Genomic DNA, 19,637 nt, shown 5'->3' with positions numbered 1-19,637 from the left:
CATTCTGATAGAGACACCTTGAACTGTTGCCCTAGGCATGAATACATGGGTCCAAGTGATATGAATATAGATTATGTCCTAAATCTAGTTCTGGTATGACTCAGAACTTCTCTCCTAATCTAATTGCAGCTTCAAGCTCTGCTCTGCTGCTGTATACTCTTAACTTCACCATCACCAACCTACCCTACACGAAAGACATGTGGGGCCCAGGATATGCCAAGTTCAACAAAATGGAGAAAATCTTGCAGCTTCTGGTAAGACTCCTACTCACCCCCCTTGCCTCAGCTACTCCATCACCTTTAGTCTTGCTTGCTCACTCCAGCCATCCCTGCCACCTGCTTGTCCTATTCACTCACTAAAGCCTCATTCACTTCTCTTTCTTGTTTTAATTACCATCAGCCATATACATCCCTTGTGTTACACTCATTGGTGTTCTGTCTACCTTTTGCCTCACCTACTTAAGGCCCACCTGTTCCCTCCAGTCACACCCTTCTCTCTTGCCTGGCTCACTGGTACCCCAAAATCACCCACTTCAGTCCTGCCTTCTTGCCCCACTCACTGATGCCTCTTTTACCTCTTCCAGCATAATCCTCCTGTCTCTAGTTCCAGCCACTGATGATTGGTCCACACACTCCATCCATATCCATGTCCCTCTATTACTGCAGTGGGCGGCAAGAATGTATTATAGAGATTCAGCTGTATATAATAAGCTATACCTTAACCGACCAAGAAGTCATTCAAGAGGAAGCCATCTATCAAGGAATACTTGGTGTTATTTAGATTAGATTTTAATATATATCATCTATCTTCTGTTATGAAATTCTGTGTGCCCATACATTACTAGGCCATATATCAAACAATTTAGCTTCTTAGATCTACTGCTGAACCACTAGGTAACACCCCTGCAGGGCCTAGGAGACAGGAGGGTATGTAGATGCAGAGCTTTGTTTCTTGTGCAAATGAAGCTCAGACCATCCCTTGCCTTCAGGCCTATTAGCATTGCAGAGCTATTGACTCAGGACAATAGGGCTTTTTGCATAACCAGGTGCAGTAAAGACAGGGGCAGGATTCCTGGTCCAGGCTGAGCCTTATGGCCTGAAAGAAGAAGGCAGAGTTTCTGTAGCTGGTAAGGCAGAATGGCTCAGGCTGAGGAGAGAGGAGCAAGGAAGAGTTTTGGGGTTTTTTGTTGTTTTTTGTCTGTTTGTTTGTTTTTGTTTTTTGTTTTTGTAGGTAAATCATGTCAGGAGAGAAGAAGAGGGAGGAAAGATGGAAGATGAAGGAACAGGAGGCAAAGATGAGATCAAAGCATAAGGTCTTAGTTATTACCAGGGCTATGAGGGGACAGAAAAAGTAGGTACAGAGAGGAACTGGATGTGAGGACAGAACTGAAGCTGTATAGATAGAAGTTTGTTATAGAGAAATAAAGTAAACAGACAAAAGAGCAAGGTATATATAGATTTCTTTCCACCGGATAGTCCCACGCCAGATGTAGTGTTCTTCCCCAGGACCCTGGGAGGAATTTTCTCAGGTTAGGCCCCTGGGAAAATTCCATTATGTTACTTCACCAACTAATGCTCCCTCAGCTTACTTTTATAATACTCATTGATTCTCTACCCGCATTTCCCAGCCTTATTAACATCTTCTTGACCTGCCTACAGATTATCCCCAGGTACCATCCACTTGCCCATTCACTAAAGCCCCACCCACCTCTCTATCTTGCCCTACCATTTGTTTCCACCCATATTTCTCCTCTGACCCTCCATGGTGCCCTGCCTACCCCTTCAGCCCAACCTACTTCTCTTGACTTTTCCTCTGGTGACCTGCCTACTTCCCATACCCTATCCACTGTTGCCCCATCTACCCAATCCTACCATACTCCCTTCTGTTTTCCTTATCCATTCACTAAGTTCCCACCCACAACCCCCTCTTGCCACACCTTTTGATATTCACTTGTTCTGGTGCCCACCCATCCCTCTCCTACCACACCCACTTTTTGCTTGCCCGTGAATTCAAGACTTGCTCATTTCCCTTTCCCCACCCTTCACTAAAGCCCCACTAAGACCCCCATCTTGCCACACTTACTGGTACCTACCACATCTGTCTTGCTTTGCCCAACCCACATTTTTCAGCGTTGATCACCTCTTGCTTCACCAACTTATAGCCCACCCTCTCTATCCCTGCCTACCTTCTTGCCTTTATCATTGGTGACATACCCACATCCCTTGCACTACCCATGGTTGTCATACCCACTTGCTCCAGCTATACCAATGTCTTGATTCCCAATCTATTCACTAAAGCCCCTCCCTCCATGTAACACTGCCTACTTCCCCTCTTGTCCTTCATTCTGGTATCTGCCCACATCTCTCATATCACATCAGTACTGGGCCCACCTATCCCAAACTTTCCTACTTTTTTCTTGCTACACCCACTAGTATCCTTTCCACCCCTCTTATCCCCACTCATTCCCTTCTTGTGACAGTCACTGAGAGCCTACCAACTCACTCTAGACCTGTCTACCTTCCACTTGTCCAACCTTCCCACTAAACTCTGCTTACTTACCTTTATTGCCCTGTCACTGGTCCACATCCACACATTTTTTTCACACTCATGAGTACCCTTGCTACAGATTCTAACTGGTTTACATCTCCACTGTCTCTCTCACCCATCCAGTCTCAGCCATATCCTCACTTGCCACACCCACTGTTTCCCCAACCCACTCCTGCTAGCATCACACTTCTCTCTTGACCTCTTCCCTGTTTCCCTACTCAGACTATATATTTAACTGAACCCTCTCTCTTCTTCACAGCTCAGACCTTTGTTCCAAAACACCAGTATTGGCCTACTGTATTCTGGTTGCAGACTGACCTCACTCAGGTGAGACCTATAGGGAAGACCACCCAGGAAGGCATGGTGGAGTTTCTATACATACTTCTCTATAGCTAGGTCTTCCTTTTGGTCTCAGTCTTTTTGCAGTCCCTGGGTTAGGCTAGATTCTATACTTTCTCATTCTTCTTAACTTCAATATTCCATGTAGTATGTATTAGTTTCTGTCACAGAAACAAAAAACAAAACCCAAACTAAACAAAACAAAAATCTCTGAAATAATCAACTTACAAAGAGAAAATGCTTTTCGTTTGTTTGATTTTTGTTGTTGTTGTCTTTTAAACAGCCAGACTTGCAAAAATTCAGTATGTATCTGAGCAAGAAATTGAACTTATGATTTTCTTGTCTTCACCTCAAGTGCTGGGATTACTGGTGTATACTACCAGGAGCAGTGTTTATGGTGATAGAATAATGGTATTCAGAATCTCATGAACACTACATCAGCACACTACCAACTGAGCTACATCACAAACCTAAGAGACAAGTTTAATTTTGATCAAGGTTTTAGAGGCACATCTATCCACAATCAGATGGATCATTGCTTTTGGTTTGTAGAGGGGCAGTAGAGCTAAATTGACTGTGTCCAGACAAAAAGAAAGATTGAGGAAGAGGAACAAGCGGGAATTCTATGGTTTCCTTGAGTACACACCCCACAGTGATCTAAAAACCTCTCATTCAGTGTCAACAATCCCCCACTTCCCAATAGCTCCACCCTAGGGATCATGCCTGTTTTGGGGGGTATGTGGATAACTTCTTTAGAAGTTTTTCTTTTGTAACATTAGAACTGGTTTTGAAAGTTGATACTGCTTAATGTGGTTTAATGCTTTCCTTTCTCCATCTATTGTCATTGGGTTTAGTAGATTGGACTCTAACCACCATCAACTAGCAATAGTGCTCCCACTAATAATGGTTCCTTATGAGCTCCTCTCCATCCATACTAAAGTTGTGACTGTCTTGATCTTATGCAGATTAAAAAAAATTGATAATATCACTATGCCCATTTTGTAGATGGGAAACTGAAACCAAGAGAAAATATTGAAGAACTGGGAGATTAGGGAAGTATAGGAAATAAGAAGGAAATGAGAGATTGCATCTCATGCCTCAAGACAGGTATATGATGGCCAGGAAATCTAGAGAAAAAGAAAAGAAGGTATAGAAAGCCTAGAAAAGGGAAGAAGTACTCAGCTGCAAGTGAAAAGTAGAGAGGTAAGCCAAAACTGAACAGGCTATAGACAGATTAAGGATCATATGGAGACACAGGAGTCTTCTTTCATAGGCTTGTAGGTGTCCATGGAAGGATCCCAGCAGACATCTAACAAGATTTCCCTTTAGGAGGAGAATTGGTTTGCCACGATAATAATAGATCATAAGATACAGGGCACCACTGAATCTTGGGTTCAGGAAGTGAAAGTAGAGCCATTTTCACCACAGAATTGAGGCAGCCTGGTGGGTCCTGTTCACAAGCACCTCAAACATTCTAAAGTTTTCTACAGTTTTCTCATATTGCTGTCAGAGAACCTCATTCAATGCTCCCCATTATTTCCATTCCTGGATCCTTCCATCCAGTAGCTAAAACAGATGGAATAGCCACCAATTATGTATAGTTCCTCACCTTTCTATTGGTAATCTCATTTCCACAAGCCATTTCCTGTCATGTTCCCAGAATCACAGCATTCAGCATTAGTCAATCCACTTATTGCTGTCTTCTCTATCTGTCTTTCCAGGCCAAAGAAGAATGGAGAGGCTACCAAAGTAGACATGGTTTGCGCTTACCACCAATATTCCACAGGCACTGATCTGAACAGGGAGCAACTATACTCAGAACTAAAAGAGCTCACCCACAGCATCACTCAACTGGGTCACTATATCCTGGACCAGAATAGTCTCTATGTCAATGGTAAGTGTGGTCATCTTAACTTTGTTATAGCAAAGCCCATATTGTCCCCCTCTAAGAACATCCTTTATTCACTTTCCATGTACCAATCCTTATGCTCTTTCCTTTAATTTCACTTTGTAGGTTACACACACCAGATCGTAGTAACCAGCACCAGCAGTGAGTATTTAAAATCCTCCCACAGTACAGTTGGGAGAAGCATGAGGCCCTGACCATATATTTAGTTAAAGAGAAAAAGAAGTAGTCAAGTATACAGGCTAGGAAGTTCTTGAAATCATGTCACGGAGTTGAGTGCATCCTTTCATATTTTTTTGACAACAGAGAAACATTACTAAATTATAGTTGGATAAATGGGTGGAAGAAATTAGTGAACAATTTATAGAAATACAATGAGACTCTTGGATGAAGAGATTCCTTCTATACTTTGTAACTTCTCATTCTTTCTTGGAGGGGGGATATTGAGCTGTATGTGTATGCAATGTGTCTGCAATGATGCACTTGCACATATTTACATGCATATATAAGCCAATGATTGACCTGACATGTCTCCCTCTATCATTCTTCACCATATGTTTTTGTGGCAGGTCTTTCATTGAACCAGGAGTTCACATACCCAGTTAGGTTATCCAGCTATCAAACTCCAGGAATTCAAAATGTCTTCATCTCTCCAGTACTAAGATAACAAGTATAAGCCACCATGCCCCCCTTTTTTTATGTGTACATGGATACAGAGCTCATGGCCTCAGTACTAAGATAACAAGTATAAGCCACCATGCCCCCCTTTTTCAATGTGTACATGGATACAGAGCTCATGGCCCCATGCTTGCAGAATGAGCAGTCTTGCCCACTGAGCCATCTCCCACATTTTTCCCCTTGTCCCAAAGCACAGGATGGTCTAGCCTTGCCCAAAATTAGTGAGCCAAGGATACCCACTCACCACTGTAGTCTCCAATGAGATGTTGCCAGAGTCAGGACTGTGTCCTCAGGCTCTGCCTTCCCTGTGTTGATTACCAAAAAGCTTCTCTTCTCATTCTCCACCAACAGCTATGCAATCACCCTTGGTATTATTTACCCTCAACTTCACCATCACCAACCTATTTTATGAGGAGGACATGCAGCCCCCAGACTCCAAGAAGTTTAACACCACAGAGAGGATCCTGCAAAGCCTAGTAAGTCCCATGAATATTCTCCAGCCCTATTCACTTCATTCCAGCCCTGCATCCTCTTTATTCCCATCAACCTTTCTCTAGCACCCTTCCACAGTCTGCCTACCAAACTCCATCCCCTCACACCTCTCTCTAGAACTATCTTCTTTCTGGACCCACCTATCTTTCTCCCACCTCCTTCTGCATCCTTCCCACCAAACTCCAGCTCCAAACACCTCTGATCAGTCTATGTCATTTCAGCCTCACCTTCTCTATGATCCCACATATCCATCTTCAGCTCTGATTACCACATTCTAGTCTCGCTCCAGTTCTCCAGCTCTAGCACTCCTCTTTGGTCACTTCCACTGTGCTCAGCCATGTCTGCCATACTCCAGGCCTCTCCACCTATCTCCATATCCACACTCTCTCTAGCCCCACAACTCTCGCCCATGCCCACTTAACTTCAGTCCTTCTCATCCCACTAGTCATCTCATGTGGGTCCTACTTATGTCTACCAATACTCTGGATCACCAATGGATGATCACTTCACCAAAGAATAAGCCCTATCCTTTGGTCCACCATCCCATTGCCTTACCTTCTGCTTTATTTTTACAGCTTGAGTCCTTGTTCAGAAACACCAGCATAGGCCCTTTGTATGCTGGCTGCAGACTGACTTTGCTCAGGTAAGTTCTTAGAATGTCACCCCAGAGTTGTCCCTGTGCTCTCAGGCACACCAATGTGACCTACACCCCTCCTGCCTCTCTCTCAATAGCCCAGTACACGTGGGTATTCAGAAGGGGGCCCCAGTAAAATGTTTCTCTTGATATCACCATTTTCCCTTGCAACTGTTCCAAGCCCTTACAGAGTCTACCAGTAAAATAAGACACCAACTTTGAGTACACTTTCCATATTCTCTCCTTTTTCTCTCTTTCACAAGAAGACCCATTATCCCATACTTTCAATTCTATTTCTATGGTTTCCCTTAAAAAAATTGCATCTCTAACTTGCACATTCATGTTTATTGCTGTTCTATTCATTATAGCAAGAAAAGGGAACCAGCCCATATGTCCAACAACAGATGGATGGATAATGCAATGGTCATACATGCACGCACGCACGCGCACACACAGACACACATACACACACACACACACACACACACACACACACACACGCACTCAAATAAGTAAATAAAAATAAATCTGTAGTAAGGCAGTGGTGGTGCATGCCTTTAATTCCAGCACTCAGAAGGCAGAGCCAGGTGGACCTCTGTAAGTTCAAGGTCAGCCTTGTCTACATAGTGAATTCCAGAACAGCCAGGACTACACAGAGAAATCCTGTCTCAAAATAAAGTAAAATACCTTTAATATTTTAGTTAAAAGTTAAAGTAATAACAATAAATACAACAAAATATGAAAACAACAAATACAAATGTAGATCACCAGTTGCTTCATTTTCCTATCCAGACACCACCTATATTCAAAAATGAGCTAGGTCTCCTGACTACATAGTATGAGGATGAAAGTTTCAGTCTCAAAATTTGCTGACATTTGTCCTTCTCACCAACTTGTCTCAAAGAAGTAGTTAGGCCAGAAGACAGTGTACTCCAGAACTCATCTGATTTCTAATCTCCCTACAAAGCTTCCTGTTTTACTGGGGTCTTCTTATCCTGCCCCCAGAGAGTCTTAGAATTTCATGGGCCAGCTATATTTTTTAATTAAAAAATATTTCTATTAATTTTAATTATGTATATGTATGTGTGTCTGTTTGTGGGGATGTGCATGTGAGTGCCATGTGCCTGTAGAGGCCAAAAGAAGGTGATAGAAACTCTGGAACTGGAGTTACAGGGAGTAGATACGTGTGCTAGGAACTCAACTCAAGCAAGTCCTTAGCAAGCTCAGCAACCACTGAGGAATGACTTCAGCTCCCTACAAAAAAAATGGCTGAGTGGTGGTAGTGCATGCCTCTAATTCCTGCCAGGTCGGCCTGGTCTACTGAGTGAGTTCTAGGACAACCACGGGTACACAGAGAAACCCTGCCTCAAAAATAATAATTAATAATAATAATAATAAAGCTTACAAGGTAGCAGGCTTTCTTACAGCATTTTTATACATACTTAGTTTTGATTGACACTTCTCCTTTCTTCTCCCCCATCTCCCTTCCCATCTTGCTTAAACACTTCCACACCCACTCTTTCCCCCTCCACTTTCATATCACATGTAGCCTATTACCCCCCTCATCCCATTCACTTAAAGCCACTTGCTCCACCCTCTCATGGTTTCCTGGCTTCTACACAAACTCACTCTTACATAAATACGCATATATAAAAATTAGATGCTAGGATCAGAAATTTGAGACAGAACATATGCATGTATTTCTGAGCTTATGTCATATTACTTAATGTAATATTTTCCAATCTCATGTATTTGCATTCAAATTTTATTTTTCTTTATTGATGGATAAACCTTCATTGAAAATAGTTACCACACTTTCATTATTTATTCATTTGTTTGTGGCCATCCAGGTTAGTCCATTTCCTTGCTGTTGTAAATAGAGAAGTAATAAGCAGGATAGTCATTTAGCTATATGTTCAAGAGTTGTGATGCTTGGTCATGTGGAAGTTTTATTTTAACTTTTTGAGAAGCCCTTTTACACTGATTTCTATAGTGGTTATATGTAGCAGACGTTGTTGTGGGCCACCAACAAGCTCCCAAATCATGACATGAAAACTTATTATTAGTTATGAGTGCTTGGCCTTACCTTATGCTTGTCACAGTTGGCTCTTATAACTCATTTTAACCTGTTTCTCTTTATCTACATTTTGCCATGGGGATTTTTACCTTTCTTTCATTCTGTATTTCCTACTCTGTGTCCAGCTGCCTGGTGGCTGCCTGGTCCTTCTTTCTTCCTTGTTCTCTCCTCCCCGCAAGCCTAGACTCTCCCTCTGACATATTCTCTCTCCTTCCAGCCTTACCTAAACTTTTACTGCCTAGCTATTTGCCATTCAACTTTTTATTAGATCAATCAGGTGCCTTCCTTAGGCAGGCAAGGTGAAAGAGCAGCACATATTTACATCATTAAACAAATGAAGCATAAATAAATGTAACACATCCTAACATAGTTAAAGTAATATTCCATAACAGTTATACAAGTTTACACTACTTTTTCTTCATTCTCCTTGCTTGCCTTCCCTAGGCTCAAGGGGAAGTATTTCTATTGGATGTTAAATCTTTTTGCAGGTTAGAAAGAAAGATGTCTTCTGTACTAGCTTGAGTCCCCAATCCCAATTCTTCATCTGCCTCAATCATGTGCTCTTTTCTACCCCTGCCATGAACATTAGAGTTCGAGTCTTACCATTTCATAAGTATTCTTCACTTTTCTCACAGTCCCAAAGTATGATATCAATGTGTAAAAAGGATCAAGGTCTGGATTTTTTGAAATAAATAATTTTTATTTATTCTTTCTTCTTGGGGAAGTACATGTACATGATGAAATATACAGAGAGATATTTATATGTAGTATCATATTATACATGATGAACTATCATATCTACCTCCCATTTACCCCATTCAAGTCCTCCTTACTTCCCTTAACACATATCCCTGACAATTCCACCTCTTCTTTATTTGGATAACCTATTAAGTCCTATTAGTGTTGTTCATATGTGCATGGGTGAAAGGTCATCCACTGGAGCATTAGAAACCTACTGGTGCAAATTCCCTCAAAAAAAAAAAGGGGGGTTCTCAGCAATGTGTAACCAGTCACTTTCTGGTTGTATTTAAGGCCGTCTCTGCTGGAGGAAACTCATGCATGGTACTGTAAATCTGATCAAGTGCCCATGGTTGGTAGTTCATAGGCCCCAAGGTAACTTGCAACTATTATTTTGATGGATACACATGGAATCCAACTGTCCTCTAAATCCATATCTTTATATCCATGGATGAATTCAACCCTCAGATCTCACCAGAGAAGTTTCATTATGCAGTAGATGGCTGTTTATGCAGAACCTCACAACTGGCCAAAGCACTGAGAATAAGTGTCTGTGGAGTGCTCAGCCACAAATTGGCCGTCTATGTCACACTCCCTTCTCCCAAGGCTCAATGACCATTGTGGAAGAAGGGGCAGAAAAATTGTCAAAGCCAGATATCAGGCTTATAGATGTGACCAGAGTGTGGCACTCACAAACTCACAGTAGCTGTTATTACAAACCTATTAATATTCTTGCATGGAGTGGTAAGGGGTTAATGAGCCCCCCGACCCTAGTTGAGAAGCTATTGACTATCAATGGATTCTAGTGGAGGTCAGTTTTCTTCCATTTCTACCCAATACCCATGATTATATGAGCAGCATATATTGACCTCAGTGGGGCATAGAAAAAAGAGGATATGAAATTGGAAGAAGGCAGATGGAAGGGTAGATCTGGAAGAACTTGAAGGAAGAGTGGAAGATGTGAACAAAAAACATTGTATGCATGTATGAAATTCTCAAAGAAATAATAAAATAGTATGTATATAAAAAGGATTCTCTCTTACCCAGCATCTATCAACTGCTGATAGTTCCAGAGGAATGGGGTAAGACCCTCATATATTCTAGAAGTTTTGTTGACTTAATTCTTTTCTTGTGCAAGTAAACAGCTACCGTGAGTTCATGAGTATAGTAGCCATGTCATGTCCAGAAGATAGAATTTTACAGGGCTCGTCCTCAACTTCTTTGTTGAGGATGTTGTTACTTTCTTTCTGTCTCTACTTGTTCAGCGTTGTCCAGGCCTTGATTGTAAAAAGGAGATACTAAAAGTGTCTGGTTTAGGGGTGAATATTCATAATCTCTTAGTCTCTGCTAAGCCTGGACATCTGCCTGAGTACCAGACCTCTTATTCCTGATGGCCTCTTCCTATGTTCAACTCCAATAATTCTCAAGACCATTTATGATTATCATTTTTACTCTCTCCCCAGTCCCAGGAAGGATGGAGAAGCCACTGGAGTGGACACAGTTTGCACCTATCACCCTGACCACATAGGTCAGGGCCTGGCCAGAGAGCAACTGTACTTGGAGCTGAGCAAGCTGACCCATGGTGTCACTCAGCTGGGCCCCTACACTCTGGATCAGGACAGTCTCTATGTTAATGGTGAGAGATGAGTATTCGCCATTTTTCTTCTGCTGAGAAAACACACCTAACAAACACAACTTAAGGAAAGGAAGGTAAATTTTGGCTCAGGGTTTGACATGGGCAGAGAGACAGGAATGCTGGCTCTCACTTTACTTTCTCCTTTTTATTTACTCCAGAGCCTAAAGCCATGAAATGGTACTACCCACATTCAGTAGGCGTCTTCCCTGTTTAATGAAACTCCTCTGGAAATGCTGTGACAGACACGCTCATGTGTAATCTCATAGGTTGTGCCAAATCCCATCAACCTGACAGCCAAGCATCACAGGCCGCTCACCTGTATTGCTGCTCAGCAAGCCACATGTACTTCTTATCTCCTTTCTATCTGACCCCTAGACCTTCACTCCTCCATTTGTACAGCTTATACCCACCAGAGCTTAGTTACTACCCCAGCAGTGAGTATGATGAGGTTTCAGATGTCACTAAAATTCAAAATTTTCCACCATACACAACCCAGACATTAGAAATGGAGGAATCCTTGAACCTACTGTCTACACCTCACCCTCACCCTCTGTCTAGCCTTGAGTGAGCAAAGATCTATTCCCTGCTGTTGTCCCAGATATAGGCTCTTCCTCTCTGGAAAAAAAAGAAGAGTGGAGTTCACAACCAGCCCCTTAAGGTGCTTTCTCCCTAGCTTTTACACTGGGAGCTCCTACTTCAACATAAAAGGTCATGTTTGAATGTGGATTTCTTTTTCCTTCCTGGGTGAGCTCCATGGCTAAAGGTATGTTACAAACACAGTCTGAAGTAAAATGGGAAATAACATCTTTCTTAAGACAGATTTAGAAACTCGAGTAATTTAAGATGCCCTGTGGCAGAGAGCATAGTTCATGCCCAAAGTTGCCTTTTTGTTGACAGTCTTTCTCTTTCCTCATCACCTTTTTTGTGTTTCTACAGGTTATACCCATCCAGCCTCAGATACCATCCTTAACAGTGAGTATTTCAGACCTCTACATGTCCCTAGCCACCTCCCTTCTCTGCAAATATGAGATGCTGGATGAGCCAACCTTTCTTCTATTATCCACTTTAAATGAGCAGGAGTTCAAAAGGTTCATAGAAATGTAGTCTAAGATACAGAGAATAAGAATCACCCACCCTTCCCCAAAGCACACAACCCAAGGGTGATGCAAATTTCAAACAATAGATGTCATAAAACAAAACACAGATTCTTGGATATAGTCATCCAGGCTACTGCCATTCCTTAAAGATATGTCACAATTTGTATTTCATTCCTCATCTTAGGTTTTTTGTTTTTGTTTTTGTTTTGTCTCAACACCTATGACTACCACATCCTTTCCAGCTTCCTCTCTTGCTCCATCCCCTACAACCAATTCCACAGGTAGGGAGGGATGCATGCTCTTATTGGTACCAATAAGGCAAGCAAATCATTTCATCTCTCAATGTCCATTTACCTTTGCAGTGAAGACTTTGTTTTCTGTTATTCAATCTAGTTACTCGGGATCCAAATTCTGATCCCAGTCAGTACCACAAAGGAATTCCAGAGCATTGGACTACACACTTTCTAGATATCATTCAGGTCTCTTTGACCATCAACTTACATTTTTTTTTCTGTTACTGTGATGAAGTTTTCTGATCAAAGCATCTCAAGGAAGGGAGGAAGGCCTTATTTTTATCTGTTTAAGGTATAGTCAGTCCATCATAGAGTTAAAGTGGCAGGAGTGTGAAACAGTTGGTCACATCACATTCACAATTGGAGAACAGAATCATGAATATATGTTAGTGCTCCAGTGCTCTTTCTCCATTTTATACATGACAGGGTGCCTCACCTATGGAAAGATCCTGTTCAGAGTTATAATGTGTTTTCACATATCAATTTATATAATCAAGATAATCTCCCACAAGCATGCTGAGCCTGTCTCCCAGGTGACACTAGTGTCTTTCAAACTGACCATCAACAAGGACCATCTCAGTCACTCATCCTAAAGATACAGTTGTCCTCCAAACGTTCTCAAAATTACCAAGGGCAGAGGCAGAGTGCCAACCTTCACCCCTCCTCTTGTTCACTTCCCACATCCAACTGTCATCTCATCTCTTGTCCCTTTGGAAGCACTCCCAAGCCTCTTCTTTCTCTGTAGCTACACCATTTAGACTTTATTGAAACCGGCATTATTTTTCCTAGAAAGACTGTAGCAGCTTCTATTCTGGCTTCCTAATGTCTTCCACACAGCAGCTATAGCATTCTTTATGATGTGTTTGTATCTATAGAATTACTTTCTTATAAAAAATATTTGAGTGATTCTATTTGTTCTTAGTCACACCCAAAGCTTTGTGCTACTTAACCATTGCCTCTCTGGAATAAGTTCAGACAGAGGGTCTGGCAAATCTCACACCTGTAATTCCCTCTGGCCATAGTAAAGTAATTTTAAGTTCCTTTAATTTACCAGGCTCTCTTCTCCTGCATGCCCTTATCCAGGATGCCTAAAGTGTTTTCCTTATTGGTTAAATTCTAGCAACTCTTGGCTGTGCTTTTTGTCACATATGAAATAATGCTTTCTCCAAAGAGTTTTTGTTAGTCATTGGTTGGGTCACTCTTATGATTTTCCTACCTGCCCTTCTACTAGCTTCTGTAACATGAATCTTAAAAGTTCTTATTAATAAAAAGACAAACCTGGAGCAGGGTATTGGGGTGAACGCTGCAAGATCAGAGAAGCAGAACAAGCCACAGCTTCCTCACCTTGCCAATTCCTCAGCTGATCCTATTTCCTTAGACTGGAAGCCTCTGAGTCCTCATCCAAATGGATCTCAGATGAACTGCTGCTAACAGCTTAAAAGCTTAACCAGCTCTAGTTCCTGGTTTTCATGCTTCGTATGCTTTTCTACTTTCTGCCATCACTTCCTGGGATTAAAGGTGTGTGTCACCATGCCTGGCTGTTTCCAGTGTGGCTTTGAACTCACAGAGATCAGGATGGATCTCTGCCTCCCAAGTGATAGGACTAAAGGCATGTGTGCCACCATTTTCTGGCCTCTATGTCCATCTAGTGGCTGTTCTGTCCTCTGACCCCAGATAAGTTTGTTAGGATGCACAATATATTGGGGGACATAATATATCACAACAAGCTTCTCCTGAAGTATAATAGTTTGGTAACTTCCCTGGTTTATACATTAGATGATGATTCCCTGTTCATCTTTGGGCCTAAAGTATTTATCACAGAACCTTTCACACACAAAGAAAAGTTCCAATTCTAATGTTTTAGCAGGTCTGAAATGTGTCCTGCTTCAAAATCTACTAGACCAATAATGTCACATAGAAATAGAAGCAGCCTTGGTCATTACCATGTCCCTATTTTCCCCACTGCTACAGACAATGGTACTGTCATGGTACCCATAACTCTCAACTTCACCATCACCAACTTGCACTATACAGAGGAGATGGGAAATCCAGGTTCCTTGAAGTTCAACTCCACTAAGCGGGTCTTACATTATTGGGTGAGTCCTTCAAAGAAACCCACCAACTACCTTACAAATCCCTGGCAAAGCCTCATCTATATTTTTTGCTAACTCTTTTTATTTATTTATTTTTCCATCAGCTTGAGACCTTGCTCAATAAGACCAGCATTGCCCCACACTATTCTGGATGCAGATTGTCTTCACTCAGGTAAGACCTCCAGATGGAGTGATCTGTTGTGGAACAGCCAGCAGAGATCATGTACTTCTAACATCCCATTTTACCATCCACCCTGAGACTCTAACACTTTCTTCTTTCCCAGATAGTGTGTAGATTGAGTTATTAGTAACTTACTAACAGTTGTTTAATGTAGAAAATTCAAGTGTTATTCTACTTAAAATGAGAGTCTCTTAGAAGAACTGGATTTTCTGTATACAGTATAAACAAAATATTTTATGAAGTTCTAAAGAGATGGGTCATTCGGTACAATGCTTCCCATAGAAGCATGAAAAAGTGAACACAACTCCTAGAGTCCACATAAAAAAGGTAGGTGTGGTGGCAAACATTTGTAATGCCAGCACTGGCAGAAAGAAAAACCCTGATTCAACAATAGGAGAGAACTCACTCCTGGAAGAAACAGGCAGATGAAATAAGTCAGTCAGCTTAACCTAACTGGAAACCCTAAGGTTCCAATGAATGAACAATAACAAATAAAATGAAAAATAGTACAGGATGCTGGGCTGGCAAGATGGCTTAGTGGGTAAAAGCATTTGCAAGGCAAGCTTGATGATGAGTTTAATTCCCAGAATCAACATAAATTGCCAGATTTGGTGGCATGCATTAGTAATCCTAATACTCGTACAATGAGGTGGGAGACAGAGAGGAATTTCCCAGCCAGTTGGCCTGGAGTATGCAGTTCATCAGAAAACAGAGAGACCCTGATTCACCAATGTGAGAAAGCAGAATCCTCGAAGCTGCCCACATACTCAGTGTTGCTTGCTTGATTTCTGATCCTCAATGTCCAAAGACTCAGAGGAGACAAGAGAGACCCACTTTTAAACTTTATTACCACCCCCTTCATGATCTTCAGCCTTCTTCCTTCTGCCCCCTGCTTTCAATGTCCCGAGTGCTCAAGAACCGACCTCAGTGTTTCAATCTCTCATGTCTTCCTTCTAGGTCTGACAACTATGGAGCAGCCACAGGAGTGGACATAATCTGTACCTTCCACTCTGACACCATGAGACCTGGGTTAGACCGAGATCAGCTATTTTGGGAGTTGAGTCATGAGACCCATGGCATCACCCGTCTGGGCCCCTACACCCTGGACCAGAACAGTCTCTACATCAGTGGTGAGATCCCACATTTAAGCCATGATATCTCTCTTTTCTCTCCCTCCCCCTCCCCCTCCCTCTCCCTCTCCCTCTCCCTCCCCCTCCCTCTCTCCCTCTCCCTCCTCTCTCTCTCTCTCTCTCTGTCACTTAGATTCTTAGGTTTTGCTGAAGTACTGAGCAATTCAGCCCTCTTTCTAGAATGATTTTCCTTCCTTTTGTGTCTGTGCTCTCTCTTTATTGTGATGACTCAAAAACACCACGGGGAACTAGGTAGAATGCTTGCTTTGAATGAATAGGGATCTTGGTCCCATTAGCATCCCAGTTTCACTTTTCAGAGTCACATCTCAGTTGTTTGGCTCAGAGCGAGGGTAAAGCCTTTGCCTCTGCTTTTACCCCCAAAGACTCCACATTCTCCTTTTGCCCTGATCCTTGATATTCATCCACAAGTCCCTCATATTTTCTTTCTGTGCAGGTTACCATTTTGGAGCTGCAGCCCCAGCAACCACCAGTGAGTATTTCTGGCTGTCATTGCCTAGGTTCTGCCTCCAATTTCAGGGATCCCAAAAATGGTGCTTTTTCCAAAGTTTTTCAATCATTGTTGGATTTTATAGTCATCTCCTGCTAGCTTTCACTTCCCTGGCCAAAAGATTGAAAGACTGTTGTCTGTTAATCTTTGGACCTATAGAGGCTATTGAAGAACCTTGCATACATACACAATAAACGTTACTTGGAAGAATGAAGAAAGGAAGGTCTTAATAACTTAAGAGTTATAGAATATCCTCTGTTTTAGATTCTGTTAGTCTCACAGTATCCCATGGTTATGTCTGGGAATAGCTGTGCTCACTGCTTTGTTCCAGGCTGGGAGCTTCTCTCTTCATCTGCTCCTTAGTCAGTGGTTCAATGGTGGCACTCATCACTCACAACTTCACCATCACCAGCATCCCCCAACACCTCAGTGAGAGAAACAACACCCTCCTCACCTGGCTCCTTGTGTGAGGAAGACTCAGACCCACACACCATCTCCTATCTCACTGACACTTGCATGGGTTCCATTTTAGTTCTTTCACAAACCTGACGTTGTTGTCCTTAAGAAATAAATTAAGGCACAATAACATTTTTTCTTTTAAAGAATTTAATTGAGCAAGTAATAATTTGTGAAGTGAGAAAAATCAAATCAAAGGTGGATCAGGTCTTCTAAAGAAAGACAATGGGGAAGCAATTACAGACAAATTCTGAACAAAGCTAGGAAAGCACTTGGTTATTTGCAACTATGCATTGTATCATTCTTATTTGATTGGTCCTAAAGCTCTTGCTGAATAAGTTATTGGGTGACTTCTAGTTGATTGAGATGGTTTAATTTTGTTTTTCTTTTTCACATTTTTCTCTTCTCTCTCTTTCTCTCTCTCTCTCTCTCTCCATCTTTTATACTGGTACTGATAGTAGAATAAAGGGAGAAAAGAAGAAGGAGACAAAGAGGTTGGGGAGGAACAGGGAGAGATGGAGGAGGGCTGGAAGGATGGGAGACAGGGAAAAGAAAGAGGAAGGAGGTGGAACAGAGGGAAGAGAGGAGAAGATGGAGAAATGGAAGGGAAAGGGGCAGAGAGGAAGTGTAGGAAAGAAAGAAGTAAGTTTAGATTTCCTATGAAAATACTTGGCACAAGAAAATAAAATTTGTGGATTGCTATTCTTGTAGGAGTAAACTGACCCTCTCTGTTTCCCTGTCTTTCCCTGTATTTCTCTGTCTCTGTCTCTATTTTGGTCTGCCTCCCCACCCCCACCTGTGTGTGTGTGTGTGTGTGTGTGTGTGTGTGTGTGTGTGTGTGCATGTGCACATGCGCGTGCACACTGCACTTGCATAAATCTGCATGTACATTTGAGACTGCATTCCCAACAAAATTTGCCAGTATAAGTTGCTCTAAAGAATCCAGGAGATCCAGCTGGGACCTCCCGCTCCCATAAGCTCACTTCCCCCTGACTCTTGCCCTTCATTAAGACCCCTCACTCCAACTTTGTTCATGTAGATTTGATCCATTTCTCTGTTGTTGGGGGATCCCTGTGTCTTTCTTAGGGTCCTCTTTACTAGGTAGCCTTCCTGGAGTTGTGAGTTGTAGTCTAGTCATCCTTTGTTTTACACCTAGTATCCACTTATGAGTGAGTACATACCACGTTTGTCTTTCTGAGTCTGGGTTACCTCACTCAGGATGATATTTTCTAGTTCTATCTATTTGCCTGCAAACCTCATGATGTCATTGTTTTCTCTGCTGAGTAGTACTCCATTGTGTATATGTACCACATTTTATTTATCCATTTTTCAGTTGAAGGGCATCTAGGTTGTTTCCAGGTGCTGGCTAATACAAACAATGCTGCTATGCACATAGTTGAGCATGAGCCCTTGTGGTATGATTGAGCATTCCTTGGGTATATGCCCAAGAGTGGTATAGCTGGGTCTTGAGGGAGGTTGATTCCCAGTTTTCTAAGAAAGCACCATATTGATTTCCAAAGTGGCTGTACAAGTTTGCATTCCCACCAGCAGTGGAGGAGTGTTCCCCTTGCTCCATACCCTCTCCAGCATAATCTGTCTTCAGTGTTTTTGATCTTAGCCATTCTGACGGGGATAAGGTGGTATCTCAGAGTCATTTTGATTTGCATTTACCTGATAATTAGGGACGTTGAACAATTCTTTAAATGTCTTTCAGCCATTTGAACTTCCTCTGTTGAGACTTCTCTATTTAGCTCTGTAGCTCATTTCTTAATTGGACTGTTGGGTATTTTGATGTCTAATTTCTTGAGTTCTTTATATATTCTGGATATCAGCCCTCTGACAGATGTGGGGTTGGTGAAGAGCTTTTCCCATTCTGTAGGCTGTCACTTTGTCTTGTTGACCCTGTCCTTTGCTCTACAAAAGCTTCTCAGTTCCAAGAGGTCCCATTGATTAATTGTTTCTCTCAGTGTCTGTGCTACTGGTATTATATTTAGGAAGTGATCTCTGGTGCCAATGCATTCAAGACTACTTCCTACTTTCTCTTCTATCAGGTTCAGAGTAACTGGATTTATGTTGAGGAACAGAGTGGGAGAACAAGAAAAGAGACACCATGATAAATGAAGACCCCATGGGAATAGGAAGAAGCAGAGTGCTAGAGAGGTCCCCAGAAATCCACAAAGATACCTCCATTATAGACTACTGGCAATGGTTGAGAGAGTGCCTGAACTGACCTACTCTAGTGATCAGATGGCCGAACACCCTAACTGTCATGATAGAATTGTCATCCAGTGACTGGTGGAAGCAGATGCAGAGATCCATGGCCAAACCCCAGATGGAGCTGCAGGAGTCCAACTGGCGCGAGAGAGGAGGGATTATATGAGCAAGAGATGTTGAGACCATGATTGGAAAAAGCACAGGGACAAATAGCCAAACTAGTGGAAAAACATGAACTGTGAGTCAATAGCTGAGGAGCCCCCATGGAACTGGATCAGGCCCTCTAGATAAATGAGACAATTGATGAGCTTGAACTGTTTAGGAGGCCCCCAGACAGTGGGACTGGGACCTGTCCTTGGTGCATGAGCTGGCTTTTTGGAACCTAGGGCCTATGTTGAGACACTTTGCTCAGCCTTAGTGTAGGGAGGAGGGGACTGGACCTGCCTCAACTGAATCTACCAGGCTGGGCTGAATCCCCAGGGGAGACCTTGCCTAGGAGATGGTGGGAATGGGAGTGGATGGGGGGAAGGCTGTGGGTGGGAGGAGGGAGGACAGAGGAATCCATGGCTGATATGTAAAATTAAATTAATTATAAAATAAAAATATTTATTTAAAAAA

The 19,637-nt window shown here is 42.2% G+C and overlaps 1 protein-coding gene across 1 annotated transcript in view; it reads left to right on the top strand.

Moving 5' to 3' along the window:
• The window catches only part of Muc16 (mucin 16, cell surface associated), a 188,035-nt gene that overhangs the window by 89,552 nt on the left and 78,846 nt on the right, over nucleotides 1-19,637 (top strand). The window contains exons 42-53 of the mRNA XM_076575603.1: nucleotides 130-254; nucleotides 2,807-2,874; nucleotides 4,608-4,780; nucleotides 4,901-4,936; nucleotides 5,822-5,946; nucleotides 6,538-6,605; nucleotides 10,875-11,047; nucleotides 11,984-12,019; nucleotides 14,409-14,533; nucleotides 14,635-14,702; nucleotides 15,669-15,841; nucleotides 16,296-16,331. Of these exons, the coding sequence (XP_076431718.1) occupies nucleotides 130-254; nucleotides 2,807-2,874; nucleotides 4,608-4,780; nucleotides 4,901-4,936; nucleotides 5,822-5,946; nucleotides 6,538-6,605; nucleotides 10,875-11,047; nucleotides 11,984-12,019; nucleotides 14,409-14,533; nucleotides 14,635-14,702; nucleotides 15,669-15,841; nucleotides 16,296-16,331 (1,206 nt within the window). The remainder of the gene's footprint in view (nucleotides 1-129; nucleotides 255-2,806; nucleotides 2,875-4,607; nucleotides 4,781-4,900; nucleotides 4,937-5,821; nucleotides 5,947-6,537; nucleotides 6,606-10,874; nucleotides 11,048-11,983; nucleotides 12,020-14,408; nucleotides 14,534-14,634; nucleotides 14,703-15,668; nucleotides 15,842-16,295; nucleotides 16,332-19,637) is intronic.

This window comes from Peromyscus maniculatus, chromosome 7, assembly GCF_049852395.1.
Source record: "Peromyscus maniculatus bairdii isolate BWxNUB_F1_BW_parent chromosome 7, HU_Pman_BW_mat_3.1, whole genome shotgun sequence".
In the NCBI taxonomy this organism is placed as follows: Eukaryota; Metazoa; Chordata; class Mammalia; order Rodentia; family Cricetidae; genus Peromyscus; species Peromyscus maniculatus.
Note: the sequence above shows the minus strand (reverse complement) of the source record. Positions and strands in the feature narration are given on the sequence as shown.